The sequence below is a fragment of the Tiliqua scincoides genome, chromosome 1 (assembly GCF_035046505.1).
Source record: "Tiliqua scincoides isolate rTilSci1 chromosome 1, rTilSci1.hap2, whole genome shotgun sequence".
Lineage (NCBI taxonomy): Eukaryota > Metazoa > Chordata > Lepidosauria > Squamata > Scincidae > Tiliqua > Tiliqua scincoides.
Window position 1 is genome coordinate 178,082,319 of NC_089821.1, and position 13,394 is coordinate 178,095,712.

General features: G+C 41.3%; 1 protein-coding gene across 5 annotated transcripts in view; it reads left to right on the forward strand.

Annotated features, from left to right (window-relative positions):
- Positions 1-10,912, forward strand: part of KCNQ5 (potassium voltage-gated channel subfamily Q member 5) — a 371,159-nt gene extending 360,247 nt beyond the window's left edge. For 4 of the 5 annotated variants that reach the window (XM_066609520.1, XM_066609522.1, XM_066609521.1 and 1 more), the window contains 4 exons: positions 787-895; positions 5,125-5,256; positions 8,371-8,497; positions 9,962-10,912. In XM_066609520.1, the coding sequence (XP_066465617.1) occupies positions 787-895; positions 5,125-5,256; positions 8,371-8,497; positions 9,962-10,912 (1,319 nt within the window). The remainder of the gene's footprint in view (positions 1-786; positions 896-5,124; positions 5,257-8,370; positions 8,498-9,961) is intronic. The other variant, XM_066609525.1, reaches the window with a different exon arrangement.
- The last annotated feature ends 2,482 nt before the right edge of the window (positions 10,913-13,394 follow it).

The following is a 13,394-nucleotide window of genomic DNA, read 5'->3' on the forward strand; positions in this document are numbered from 1 at the left end:
GCCTGAGGCAGAATCCATTTTATTCTACACAGTTTGAAGTAATTTCTGGTCTCAGGGTTCAGGTAGGAGAAAAGTAGCAGACAGATGAAAGGTTCAGCACTTCCACCTGAGTACTGCTCCTCTATTTGGAATTGTCTCTTGATAGCTGTCTGGTGGCAGCTGCCACCTAAGTACATCATTTGGTCCTGAGAGCAGAATGACCTAACTGGTCCACCATCCCAATGGAAGCATTAAGCAGACTAGCATTTTCTATTACTCAAACACCACGGCAGATTCTCTGGGAGGGCAAACTTATATGCAGGACAAATACATGCAACAAGCCTTGATATAATCCTTAGTGTGCGCTCCCAAGGTGGTCCATCACTTTTTGTTCTTCTCTCTTGAAGATCTCCCCTCATTTTCTAGTTCTTAAGTAGTTGGGGAATGGGGATTTAAAGAGAGAGAAATGAGATGAATACATAAATGAAATAAAGATTTATTTTATTTTAAATAAATAAAATATTATATATATATATATATAAAATAAAATATTTTATTTTAAATAAATTTAAAAATAAATAAATAAATAAAAGATTAACAAGTTGTGAGTTCCTGCACCTTTTTTTTTTTTTCCAAAAATCACTGCTTATATGCATTGCCTAAATCAAAAGAGAAATAGCTAGCAACAGCCCTGAAATCCTTTCATGTTTTATTGCTTCAGTTAAAACAATCTGCTTGAATCTGGATTTACTGAATAATTGCATTGTTTGATTAGCATTAGGTAAACATATCATTTCTCTTTTAAAGCTGATGCCACTCTTGGGACAGATGATGTTTATGATGAGAGAGGATGTCAGTGTGATGTATCTGTAGAAGATCTCACCCCACCTCTTAAAACAGTTATCCGAGCTATCAGGTAAGTGGAAAATAGGTTCATAAGAGGAAATTGGTGAAACTTTGTGGATAGATGATCTGCACAGAAGTACTGATATCACAACATTTGAAAGATAATTGGAAACTTGCACTAAGTCTTGGCCAGTGGTGTAGCTAATGATCGTGTAGCCCGGTGCCAAGCAAATGTTGCCCCAGAAGTGCTGTCACAACTGGAAGTGATGTCACACCCAGGGTTTTTAAAAAGTGAAAATTGGGAGGAACCCATGTCCTCCCCCCAACAGCTCACCACCCACTTGCTCTGCTGTCTCCCCCCAGTCAGTGGCATAGCTAAGGCATCTATCTACAGCTTGGTGTCGTATAACATTTTGTAGCCCCCTGCATGACAAAATCAAATTTAATTAAGTAAATAAATAAAAAGTTATTGGTTCCATGCTGTATCATAACAACATTTCACTGGCACTCAGAACAAACAGTCTCATAGGTCAGTTTGGAGTTAAGCAAATCCACTTTTTGTTCCACAAGGCAGTTGTGTTTTCATTTTCTGGTTAATTGGCCATAACTTTTGATAGAATCCAGATATTCCAATGCAGTTTGTTTCATTGCTTTCTGCATTAAATTACCTTTCCAAAGATATATGACATGATGGTATTATTCACACATACCAAGATTTTCACAATTTTGGACACTAGTGTCAAGCTCGGCTTATTGCCCCACTAAAGCTTGATGCCCCGTGCAACTGCTACGCCCTGCACCCCCTTTGCTATGCCACTGGCCTTGGCATTAGAAGGAGATGATGCAGGGCCCAATCCTATCCAACATTCCAAAACTGATGCAACCGCAATGCAGCACCAAGGTAAAGGAACAAACATTTCTTTACCTTGAGGAGGTCTCCATGACTGCCCCCCTACCACAGGTTGCAGCACATGAACATAAGAACATAAGAACATAAGAACAGCCCCACTGGATCAGGCCATAGGCCCATCTAGTCCAGCTTCCTGTATCTCACAGCGGCCCACCAAATGCCCCAGGGAGCACACCAGATAACAAGAGACCTCATCCTGGTGCTCTCCCCTACATCTGGCATTCTGACTTAACCCCTTCCTAAAATCAGGAGGTTGCGCATACACATCATGGCTTGTACCCCATAATGGATTTTTCCTCCAGAAACTCGTCCAATCCCCTTTTAAAGGCGTCTAGGCCCAGTTGATGTACCAACATACATGCCCAGTTGGTATAGCTGCATTAGCACTAGAAAGTTGGAGAGGATTGGGCCCCGCAGTCTTCAGTAAATTGGGGTGGGAGGGAACTTCAGGCTAGTTCTTCCTACTTTGTTATGTGTAACGTTGACTGTTAGTGCAACAGGTGCTTGCAATATCATTAGTGTTGTACATGTGTAGATGCTTGAACTCACTCATGAATGTAAAGATAGATTAAAGGCTGAAATGCAGTATATCTGTAGTCTAAGGGCCAGAGTGTACATTATGTTAAATGTATAGCTTGGTCCTGAATTTGTTTGTTTACATAAATAGAAGTTATTGTGGAACTCAGTCAGGAACCTGCCATTCAAGGAAGGAGTAGTTACTCTGTCTTCCTACACCATTGTGTGGCATGAAAATTGTGCTCCGAAACTTGCTATTAGGAAGATACTGTTGGCACCAGTGGTTAAATATAGCAACACATGTGGAGCATTTAGGCTTGCATGAGGCATGTTGCAGCATGCGTGTGGTTCATTACACTGTGTGTGGAGTGTTATGGTGCCTGTTTGCATGCAGAGTATGACTAGTGGCTTCAGCTTGCCAAACAGACATGAGTTGTGAATTGGCACCCTTAGTTTAAAAGTAATTTAAAATGGGTATGTTAAATCCTCATAATTAAAAAAAAAAAAAAACACTATTAATGTTCTTGAGCTCAGTAGAAGGGGCAAACCCTTGCACTATCCCTGAATTTTTAACATAATCTAAACTGCCAAAAGAAGACATGTAAAATAGATTTTGGAGGAGGCAAAAAAAATGCAGACAGCTTGAATATCTCTGGTTCAGAACAATATTTTAAAACTTGTCATTAGGATTTTCTGAAATTTGGTTAAAGTATATCACTGACAAGGTCTTGATTATAATTTTCTGAGCTTATAATGGTAGAATTCTATTTTTTTACATCCCCTTAAATAAACTGGCATTTTTGTAATTTTAAACAACCCATCAATATGCCCATATAGTGGTGTATTTTTATCTTTTGTCATTCAACATCTCATTTTGCTAGCTTTTTCTTTTAATCATTGTTGTCAGCAACAATGGTTTATTTAAAATTAAAGAAATCAAATCATAATTATAAAAATGGTAAGTTTATATACAGGATATTGATAAAGCAAAGGAGAAGCATATGAATGAAAAATCTGCTTTGCCCCCTTGTGAAAAAGTTACAAAAAATGTTTTAGGCTGCAATCCTAACCAACTTTCCTACACTGACATAGCTGTGCATGTGGGGCATGTGCTACATCCTACAGTTGCGGGGCATTCATGGAGGCCTCCTTAAGGTAAGGCAATGTTTGTTCCCTTACCTCAGAGTTGCATTGCCCTTACCTCGGTGCTGGAAAGTTGGTAAGGATTGCGCTCTTATTTTCTTAAACTGTTATTACCAACCATTAGATACTACTACTACTACTACTACTACTACTACTACAGAATAGGAGGGGATTTTTCTTTGTTACAAGACTAGATCCTTCAATAACTTGAGAATACAGTATATTCTGTTCCATACAAACAAAATGCTTTTGGCAAAAGTATGTCAGTGCTTGTAGAAATTTCAGTGAGTGGGAGTTGTGAAGAGACAGTTCTTGGAGAGAAGGCAGGCCTTTAGGAACTATGTTTTAGCATTGTGTTAAGCAACCAAAAGCAATTAAATAAAATAGCTGCTGGTCTAAACAAACAAACATGGATAAGTGACAGATTAATAATGAGTGAGAAACAAACTGAATGCATAATAAAAATTCCTCTCGGAAAACAAACATTTAAGTACCTCTGCAATACACCCAAAAATAATGTGGAGCCTGAGTTCCATGCGGCAATAGCAAACCCATATCTTCAAATACAGGTCAGCACATTGATTCTCGCCATCTTTCCCTTTACAGTCTCTCCTTCAAGTACTTTTTCTCAACTTGGCTCACTTATTGGAGACCAGCTGGAGGGGAAAGGACTCTGAGGGATACACTGTGAAGTAAGAGTAGGACCAGCAGGAACAGACAGGATTTAATACTGTCAGTCATGTACCTCTTTGGTGCTTTAAATCACATCACACATTCCTTTTGAGACATTAGGACAGACTTGTGCCTGAAAACACAGGGTCGGCCAACCTTACTATATTCTTGTATTTTATTAAAATATTTATATACCCCTTTCTCAACAAAAAAGCACTTTAACAACAAAGTGCTTTACATAGCAAAACAAATCATTCAACAGTTTCTGGTTCCTGAAGGACTCACAGTCTGAAAAAAAAAATGCAGATACCAACAACAGCCACTGGAAAAGATGCCATGCTGGGGTGAAGAGAGACAGTTGCTCTCCCCCTGCTACTGCTTTGAACGCTACTTTGAAAGGTGCCTCTTTGCCCTATTAGCAGGGGTAGTTATTATAAGCTATTATAGTAACTTCTTATTGGTTATTATTCTGTCCCAACCTTGCTCCAAAGAGCTTAGAGTGGCACACAAGGTTCCCACCCTTGATTTATCATCTCGTAACAACCCCATGAGGTCAGTTCAGCTGAAAGAGAGCAACTGGCCCAAGATCACCCAATGAGCTTCATTATCATTCTTAGCCAATTTAGAATTAAGTTTTCACAGAATTTTGATTGAGTGATCTTATTGATGTGAAACACTATCATGGCCTTGTTTTAATGTTTTCACCCTAATAACTGGGCAAAGAGGTAGTTTTACCACCTTTTAAAGTGGTAGTTCTCTTATATTTAGCAGGGAGAGAGCAACTGTCCCTTTTCACCCCAGCATGATGTCTTTTCCCATGGATAATTCTGGCAACTTTTCTGCATGTCTTTTAGATCGTAAGCCTTTTGGGGCCAAGGAAAAAAATTATTGATTTATTTTGCTGTGTAAATCACTTTGTGTACTACTCTTGATATAGTGATATCTGAATATATCACTTTAAGTGATATATATCACTTTAATAAGAATATGCATATATCACTTATTAATAATGTATAAAATGCATGTAAACAAATTAATTCAGATGTTTTTTTCCATAGAATCATGAAATTTCATGTTGCCAAAAGAAAATTTAAAGAAACTTTGCGTCCCTATGATGTCAAAGATGTAATTGAACAGTATTCAGCAGGTCACCTGGATATGTTGTGCAGAATTAAAAGTCTTCAGTCACGGTAAGAAAACGATTTCTCTGACTATGGAGCATTCTCCCATGAATGACTCTGAACATAAGCTGAAACGTTTGCTTTAACATTTTTGAGTTCTCCTTGACATTCATTTTCCCAGAGTTTTTGCAGGTTTGGGCTTTCTTCCCTACAAGCATATCTGAAATTAAACCCATTTTTTTCGGCCCACAGGTGTACACATTTGGTCCCTGTTGTGTGTATGCAAAGTTGAGCAGAAATGGCTTAAGAAAATCAGTAACACAAAACTACTCATACTTATGCATGTAGCACTAAACTGATAATTGTCCTGTTAGATTTGAGGGCTTTGACAAGTGGGGAGCTGATTCTAAGGAATTCCTTTCTGACTTCCATCTAGTAACTAGCTCATCTAGTAACTAGTAACCCTCTAAGCCCATCAGAGGCTGAGAATGTACAACCCTGGCCTCCTTCGGGCTCAGACTAAGCTCTGAACACACACAAAAAATGACTTCCAGTTTCATGGAGAAACAGGAAGTCATGTTTTTTTTACATTCAGTGCTCAGTCTGAGCCCATTAGAGGCAAAGGATGGACGTTCTCAACCTCTGCTGGGCTGAGAAGCCCCTCTGGAGGTGAGGAGGGCAGAGTTCCCCTCACCTCCAGGGGAGGCGGGCCCTGGAAGCCCCTCCAGAGGGGGAGCTCCTCTCACCTCTGGAGGGGGGGGTGGTCCCCTGGACCGTTGGGATGAGCATTTGCTCATATCTGTGGTTTCAGCTATCTGTGGGGTGTTACAGAACAGAAGCCCTGTGGATAAGGGGGCATGCCAATACTGGGTTGTATCCAACATTGCACAAACAGAAAGAAGCTTAGTAAGCTTTCCCATATTGCCAATCTCCCCCACCATAACCCTACATACTAATTACCTCATTTTACCACAAATACCGTTCTTACCAAGCCCCAGAAAAAAATTATTTCAACAAAGTATTTTAAGATCTCCAATAATAGTCCAAAAATTCTATTCCCACCCAACCCCCAATGCACAGATCTCCTGCTAAACTGGGAACCACAAATAAAAAATGTGAGCACCTATCATTTCTCTGGCTGGATCCCCACAGCATCCATGGCTACATGCATAGTTCCTATCATGCCCCTCGCCCAAAGCAGCTTACAAAAATATATAATACAATATCATAAATAATTAAAAACATAACATTAAGCATGACATGCTGCTGCTTAATGCCTGCTGAAGCATGCCTTTGGAACTGCAACAGAAGGCATCTATCTCTGGACCAGATCAGACGGAAAGCTCTTCAACCTCTCCAGACTAAGAGCAAAGTCCAAAGTCCAGCTGAAATGTCTGCGTGACTTCCTCTTTGCCGACGATGCAGCTGTCACTACCCACTCTGCCAAAGATCTCCAGCAGCTCATGATTCGTTTTAGCAAGGCCTGCCAAGATTTTGGACTGACAATCAGCCTTAAGAAAACACAGGTCATGGTTCAGGATGTGGACTCACCTCCCTGCATTACAATCTCTACGCATGAACTGGAGGTTGCCCATGACTTTGTGTACCTTGGCTCAACGATCTCCGACACTCTTTCTCTCGATACTGAGCTAAACAAACACATCGGTAAAGCAGCTACCACGTTTTCCAGACTCACAAAGAGAGACTGGTCCAACAAGAAGCCGACGGAACATACCAAGATCCAGGTCTACAGAGCTTGCATCCTGAGTACATTTCTGTACTGCAGCGAGTCATGGACTCTTCGCTCACAACAGGAGAGGAAACTGAACGCTTTCCACATGCGCTGCCTCCGACTCATCCTCGGCATCACCTGGCAGGACAAAGTTCCAAACAACACAGTCCTGGGATGAGCTAGAATCCCTAGCAAGTATGCACTGCTGAAACAGAGATGCCTGCGTTGGCTTGGTCATGTCGTGAGAATGGATGATGGCCAGATCCCAAAGGATCTCCTCTATGGAGAACTCATGCAGGGCAAGCGCCCTACAGGTAAACCACAGCTGCGATACAAGGACATCTGCAAGAGGAATCTGAAGGCCTTAAGAGTGGACCTCAACAAGTGAGAAATCCTGGCCTCTGAGCAGCCCGCTTGGAGGCAGGCTGTGCAGCATGGCCTCTTCCAGTTTGAAGAGACACTTGGCCAATAGACTGAGGCAAAGAGGCAAAGAAGGAAGGCCCATAGCCAGGGAGACAGACCAGGGACAGACTGCACTTGCTCCCAGTGTGGAAGGGATTGTCACTCCCGAATCGGCCTTTTCAGCCACACTAGGCACTGTTCCAGAACCACCATTCAGAGCGCGATACCATAGTCTTTCGAGACTGAAGGTTACCAACTACAAAGCATGACATGTATAATACAAAAATGTAAAAAAACAACCAGCAGCAATCACTCCATAATAAAAGAACGAGAGAACAAAGCATATAAAATGCAGAATAGTAGTAAAATAATGCATAAAAACCTGCACAACATTGAATATTAAAATGACAGAAATAAAATCAGAAGTCTAGTCTAAAAAGAAATGTTTTAGAGGAAGTAGAGGGAACTCCATAAAGTGCATGCTCCTAAGAAGAAGGCATAATTTCTTTTCGCCATCCCTCCCACCTGTCTAAATGATGGTACATGTTAAAGGATTTTCTCTGATGCCTTGAGAGTGGGCTGGATTATATGGAAGGCAGTATCTCAAATATGCAGACCCCAAGCCATATAGCATTTTGAAGATCAAAACCAGAACCTCGAATTGGACCCAGAAATGAACAAGTAGCTAGGGCTGCTGCCAGGGCAGTAGTCCACCAAACCACTGACCTCCAGCAACCGCACAAGCCACAGTGTCCTAACCCTGATGTCACGATTGCATGGATCACTGTGCCCAGGTCCAAACAATATATCAACAAGTTTCATCAACAGTTTCATAGTACAGTTTCACTCTTCAGTTCTTAAATCACCGACTGTCTTCTGCCATCCTTAGTGATAACCAGTTATCATTTCATGAAGAATTGTTCTGATTTTCTTATGAAATTTAATAATTTGTAATGCCATGTTCAGTTTAAAGAACTTGTTTATAAATTGTTATCTACCTAAGTTTAACATTTATTTTCAATCACAAGAATATCTTGTTTACCTTGCAGTGTTGATCAAATTCTTGGAAGAGGACAAATTGCTTCTGACAAAAAAAGTCGAGAAAAAAATGCTGTGGAGAATGAGACAGCTGATGACCTTAGTATGCTCGGGCGTGTAGTCAAGGTGGAAAAACAGGTAATTCCTACAAGATCATGAGTCCATTTCACTTGATTGATAAAGTGTTTCAGTTACAGATAACAAACATTTAATATTTGTAAGGCAAACATGTATTTTGGTCTCTAGATAATTTCTGTGTAAAATTATTACACTTCATTGGTGGTGTTTCAGTGGCAGCTTACACTATTGTCATTCTAATGACAGTTTCAGAAGTAGGGTTATAGCAGTGGCTCCCAAACTGTGAGCTGTGGCTCCCTGGGGAGCCACAGATACCAGCTAGGAGAGCCGCAGAATCCTCACCAAAAAATTGCTGCCCTATACAGTATATAAGATTGTAGCCCCAGTGGAGAGCCACAGCCAATGGCTCAGTATGTCAAAGGAGCCACCAGCTGGACTAGCACTGGGCAGGCACCCGGCCTCCACTGCATGGCGGTCACACAGCCACCAAGCTGCGGCATGGTAAGCGGGGGCGGGGGGGAAGCGGGGAGGAGGTGTTCAGGGGAGGGGGGAGGCAGGCGGTGGGTGGAGAGAGGGTGGGGAGGAAGCATGACAGGGAGGCTGGGAGAGGGCAGGTGGGAGGCATTCCAAGGGGGAGGGAGCAGGGAGGGAGGGAGGCCGGTCCAGTGGAGCTCCACCAGATCCTGCCCGTTTGTGTGGGGCTCGGTGCCCTATATGAAGACTTACCTTGAGTAGCCCCATTGTGGGGCTACTTCCCTTACCCAGGAGACGAAAGTCCCCTTCTCCCAAGGTGCTGCCTGCAGTAGCCCATGGTGCGCAGGATATGGCAGCAGCCGTTTTCAGTGCTGCCAAAGCTGTACACCACGGGAGCTCAGGATTGGGCTGTAAATCAGCGGTTCCCAAACTGGATACTGCTGTGTCCCAAAAAAGCCCTCCCTGTCCCTGAGTGGAGCTTACTGTTATGCTATGGTGGTGTGTTTCTTTCAAGCTGATCCTGGCATAGGGACACTCCGGGCAGTCGCATCTATTGCCCAGCATCCCAGAAGGCTGTGCAACAGGATGTTCAGACAGACGTGATTGCCCAGAGCATCCCTATGCCAGAATCAGCTTGGAAGAAACATGGCACCATGGGGGAATAGTAAACTTTGCTCAAAGGGGGCGGTTCTGAACCCCTGATCTGGCCCACAGGCACTCTGAAGACATCTTCATATGCTCCCCAAGCCAGCGAACATGCACACAGAGTCCAGAAAGTTGGACTAATTGTTCCACGGAAGGGTTCCACATAAATATTTGAGGAAGTTTCATAGGCGGTAGTAGAATTTCACTGGGACTACTCAGAATGGACAGCAGTTAAATGTAAACTTTGGATGGATAATACATTTGTTTTTTTTCAGAAAAGGTTTTCATGTAAATTATTCTTTGAAAAGTCACAGAAAGGAACTAAATTATAAGTTTTGTTACTCTTTATAATGGGATGAATTGTTGTAACAACTGTTACAGGCTGTTTTTTTCTTCTACCTCTAGGTTCAATCCATAGAGTCAAAATTAGACTCACTGTTAGATATTTACCAGCAGGTCTTGAAGAAAGGATCTGTATCTGCACTGACTCTGGCTTCATTTCAAATGCCACCTTTTGAATGTGATCAGACTTCAGATTATCAAAGTCCTGTAGACAGCAAAGATTTATCTAATTCTGCCCAGACCAGTGGATGTGTATCCAGATCAGCCAGTGTCAACATGCCATGTGGCCTACAGCTTATACTGACACCAAATGAATTGAACCCTCACGCTTACTATGCTTTTAGTCCCACTATGTATAGTCAAGCCACACAGGTGCCAAATGATGGACCTGCAACTCTATCACCTAACAATGCATTAAACCAAATAAACCAGACATCAAAGCCAACAGCACCTACAACATTACAGATCCCCCCCTTTTCATCAGTAAAGCATATCAGTAGGCTGGAGCCTACGCATATTATTCCCATGAGCACACCGGAAAATACGTCTGATGTCACCGCTTGCCTTGTAGCTTCAAAGGATAACGGACAAGTTGCACAGTCCAGTGTGACAAAAGATCTTTCATGGAGAAAAGGCCTTGATACAGAAGGAGAACCCCTACTCTCAGTGAAACCAATAGTACAAATGGATTTAGGGAAATCACTGTCTGTACAAAATCTTATACAATCAACATCAGAAGAACTGAATGTACAGATTTCAGGTAGTGATTCCAGTAGTTCAAGGGGTAGTCAAGAGTTGTACAGCAAATGGAGGGAATCAAAATTATTTATAACTGATGAAGATTTGGAAGCAGAGAGAGAAACTGAGACTTTTGAAGCCATTTCCCATCCATTAGTGGAAACAACTCTCTCTACTGACTCTCTAAGGACTGGAATGTCAAGATCATCTCAAAGTATTTGCAAGCCAGGAGACAGTACAGATACTCTCAGCCTGCCTCATGTCAAACTTAAATAGCATTTTGTGGATTTCGTTCACATGCTGAGTAGTCCTTTCATTCATACATATCAGAGCATGGACTATTTTGAAAACCCTTTTAATGAAATTTTTAAAAATTAAATGAATCAGGAAGAAAGGTTGTTCTATGAGTCCATAACTTTTAGCTGCATGAAAGTGCATGTTTAGGTGATGGATAAAACTCATATTTATACCTACAGTACATCTGTACTTACTTTTAGTACAGTAGGTATAAAAGAGTAATCTACAAAACAAATGCTACAGGTTTATTGAATAACTAAAGATCTGAGCATCTAGCAACTGTGCTGTTTTTACAGTACATTAATAAAATCCTGAAGATAATAAGAGCACTTTGCTTCTGGTTTAATATTATATATGTCCTGAATTAGACAATAGTTATGTTTACAACAAAGATATTATCTACAGCTGCTAGCAAAAGAAACCCATAATACAAGACTAGAAATGGCTGCTAGTTGCAAGTTACCATTAATCAGCTATTTTTAGAAGAATGTTGATTTCTGTATCCCTTTGGAGGTATAGGACTGAGACAAAATATTTTGCACAGCACTTTTAAGTTTTCTTTGTGACCTAACTGGCTTTTTTGGGTTTTGTTTGTTTCTGTTTCGCTATAAAATTAAAAGTCCAACTTATCAGGGATGACCTTCAATGCAAAATATTTCTCTATCTCAGACTTTCTAAACTCATTGAAGGTCTCCTTGTGGATCGGAACTATTTAGGCAGCAATCCCTATAAAAGGACAAAAACAATACTTGGTTGTAGATATAATATTTACTCCATTTATGATGTAGTCAGTTCTCAGAATTATATTCTGAGATTGAATGATAGCACAATCAGAGGTCAGGAAAAAAGAGAAAGTCCTGAGTGAGGTAGAGGAGATCAAACAAAAACCGTGAAAATTAAGAAAAAGGAGGAAGAGAGACAATAGGAGAAATTAGAAAATAAAAACACTGGAGTAAAAACAATTTTTTAAAATTGTGTTTACAAGAATAGGCAAGAAATGTAGAAAAACAGAAAGAAGGAAAAGTGAATACATTTTTCACATTTCATATTTCAAGTTAGACACAGTTTCTTCCCACCATAAATTCAAAAAGAAATATTTCTAAGAAAATCCAACCCATCTGCGTGTTGACTAGATGCCAAGACTAGATGCCAAATCCTCTAAACATATTGGCAAGAACTGAAAGTGCAGCTTCCTTTCAAGTCATTTCTTAAGAACAGGAACTTAAAACCTGGTTTATGCGTACAGTATACCAGAGTAGTCTCTGTTGTCACATTCTATCCACACAGGTTTGTGATTCACAGCCTCCAGCAAAAGGAATATTTTCCCCCAAATCTCCTCTAACTTTCTTCCAAAATTTCACTAGGACCGACCTGAAGCAACATTAGTAAATATTACAAACCCTAACCTAAGCGTTAACCACTGAGATATTTTACAAGTCTAAGCACATTCCAACAGTGGCAGTCCTAGTCACTGTGGCTCCCAGGAGCACACCTCCAAGGGTGCTGCCCCCTTGTGCCCCTTCCTCACCCTGGAGGCATTCTGAGGGCCAGCCGCACACGGCCTCCCCAGCCTTCAGAAGATCTTCAAAGGATCTTTAAACATCACTTCCAGTTTCCAGCCAAAAACCAGAAGTGATGTTTGAAGGCCCACCAGAGGGTTAGAAGGTCTTCTGAGGGCACGTGTCCTCCCTGGCCCTCAGAACACCTCCACGGGGAGGCAGTGAGCATGGGTGGCACAGTGCTGAACTGAACTCAGAGAGATTAGTGCAGGGGGAGCACCAAATGCTGCCCCTATCCCTCTGCTGCCTGGAAACATATGTTTCCCTGAACCCCCCACCCCAGTATGTCACTGCATTCCAATCCTGCTTCTCATACACAACCAATATTACTATTTAAGGCATTCCCCAGAAATTACGTCCTGTACATGCACCTAAGCAAGGAATCAACCTTCTCTAGTGATTCCACTCCACAAATTGAAGAGTGCCACTCCTAGCTCACCAGGACCATGTGATAGTTTATGAGCCAGCCCTGCTGAGAATGTTATACACAAAAAATGTCACAACAGTCTTAATCCTGGTTACATTCTGCAGATTGTACTGCAGACAATCTGAACTGTTTACTCTGAATCCATTGTAATTTTTGCCTCCGTTGTTCTTTTATACAGAAAAATTTCTGGATGTTATAATCTTATTATGTGAAAGTACACATAAACTGTAAAGTGTTTATACTGTGTCATTCATATGAAATCTTCAGATGGCTGATGCTGATCTACAAAGCTCAAGAGGTAAATTGTAAGAGAAGGCATTTTCTTGAAGCACATGTCTTTCACTTCCCATGCAACTTCCCACATTTTACCTTTACAATCTGCTGCATGCTTTTGCTAAAAGTTGATTGGCGCAAGATCTTTTATGAGGAGAAACAGATTTTTCCCCCCTCTCACTATCCCACTATTCACACTGAG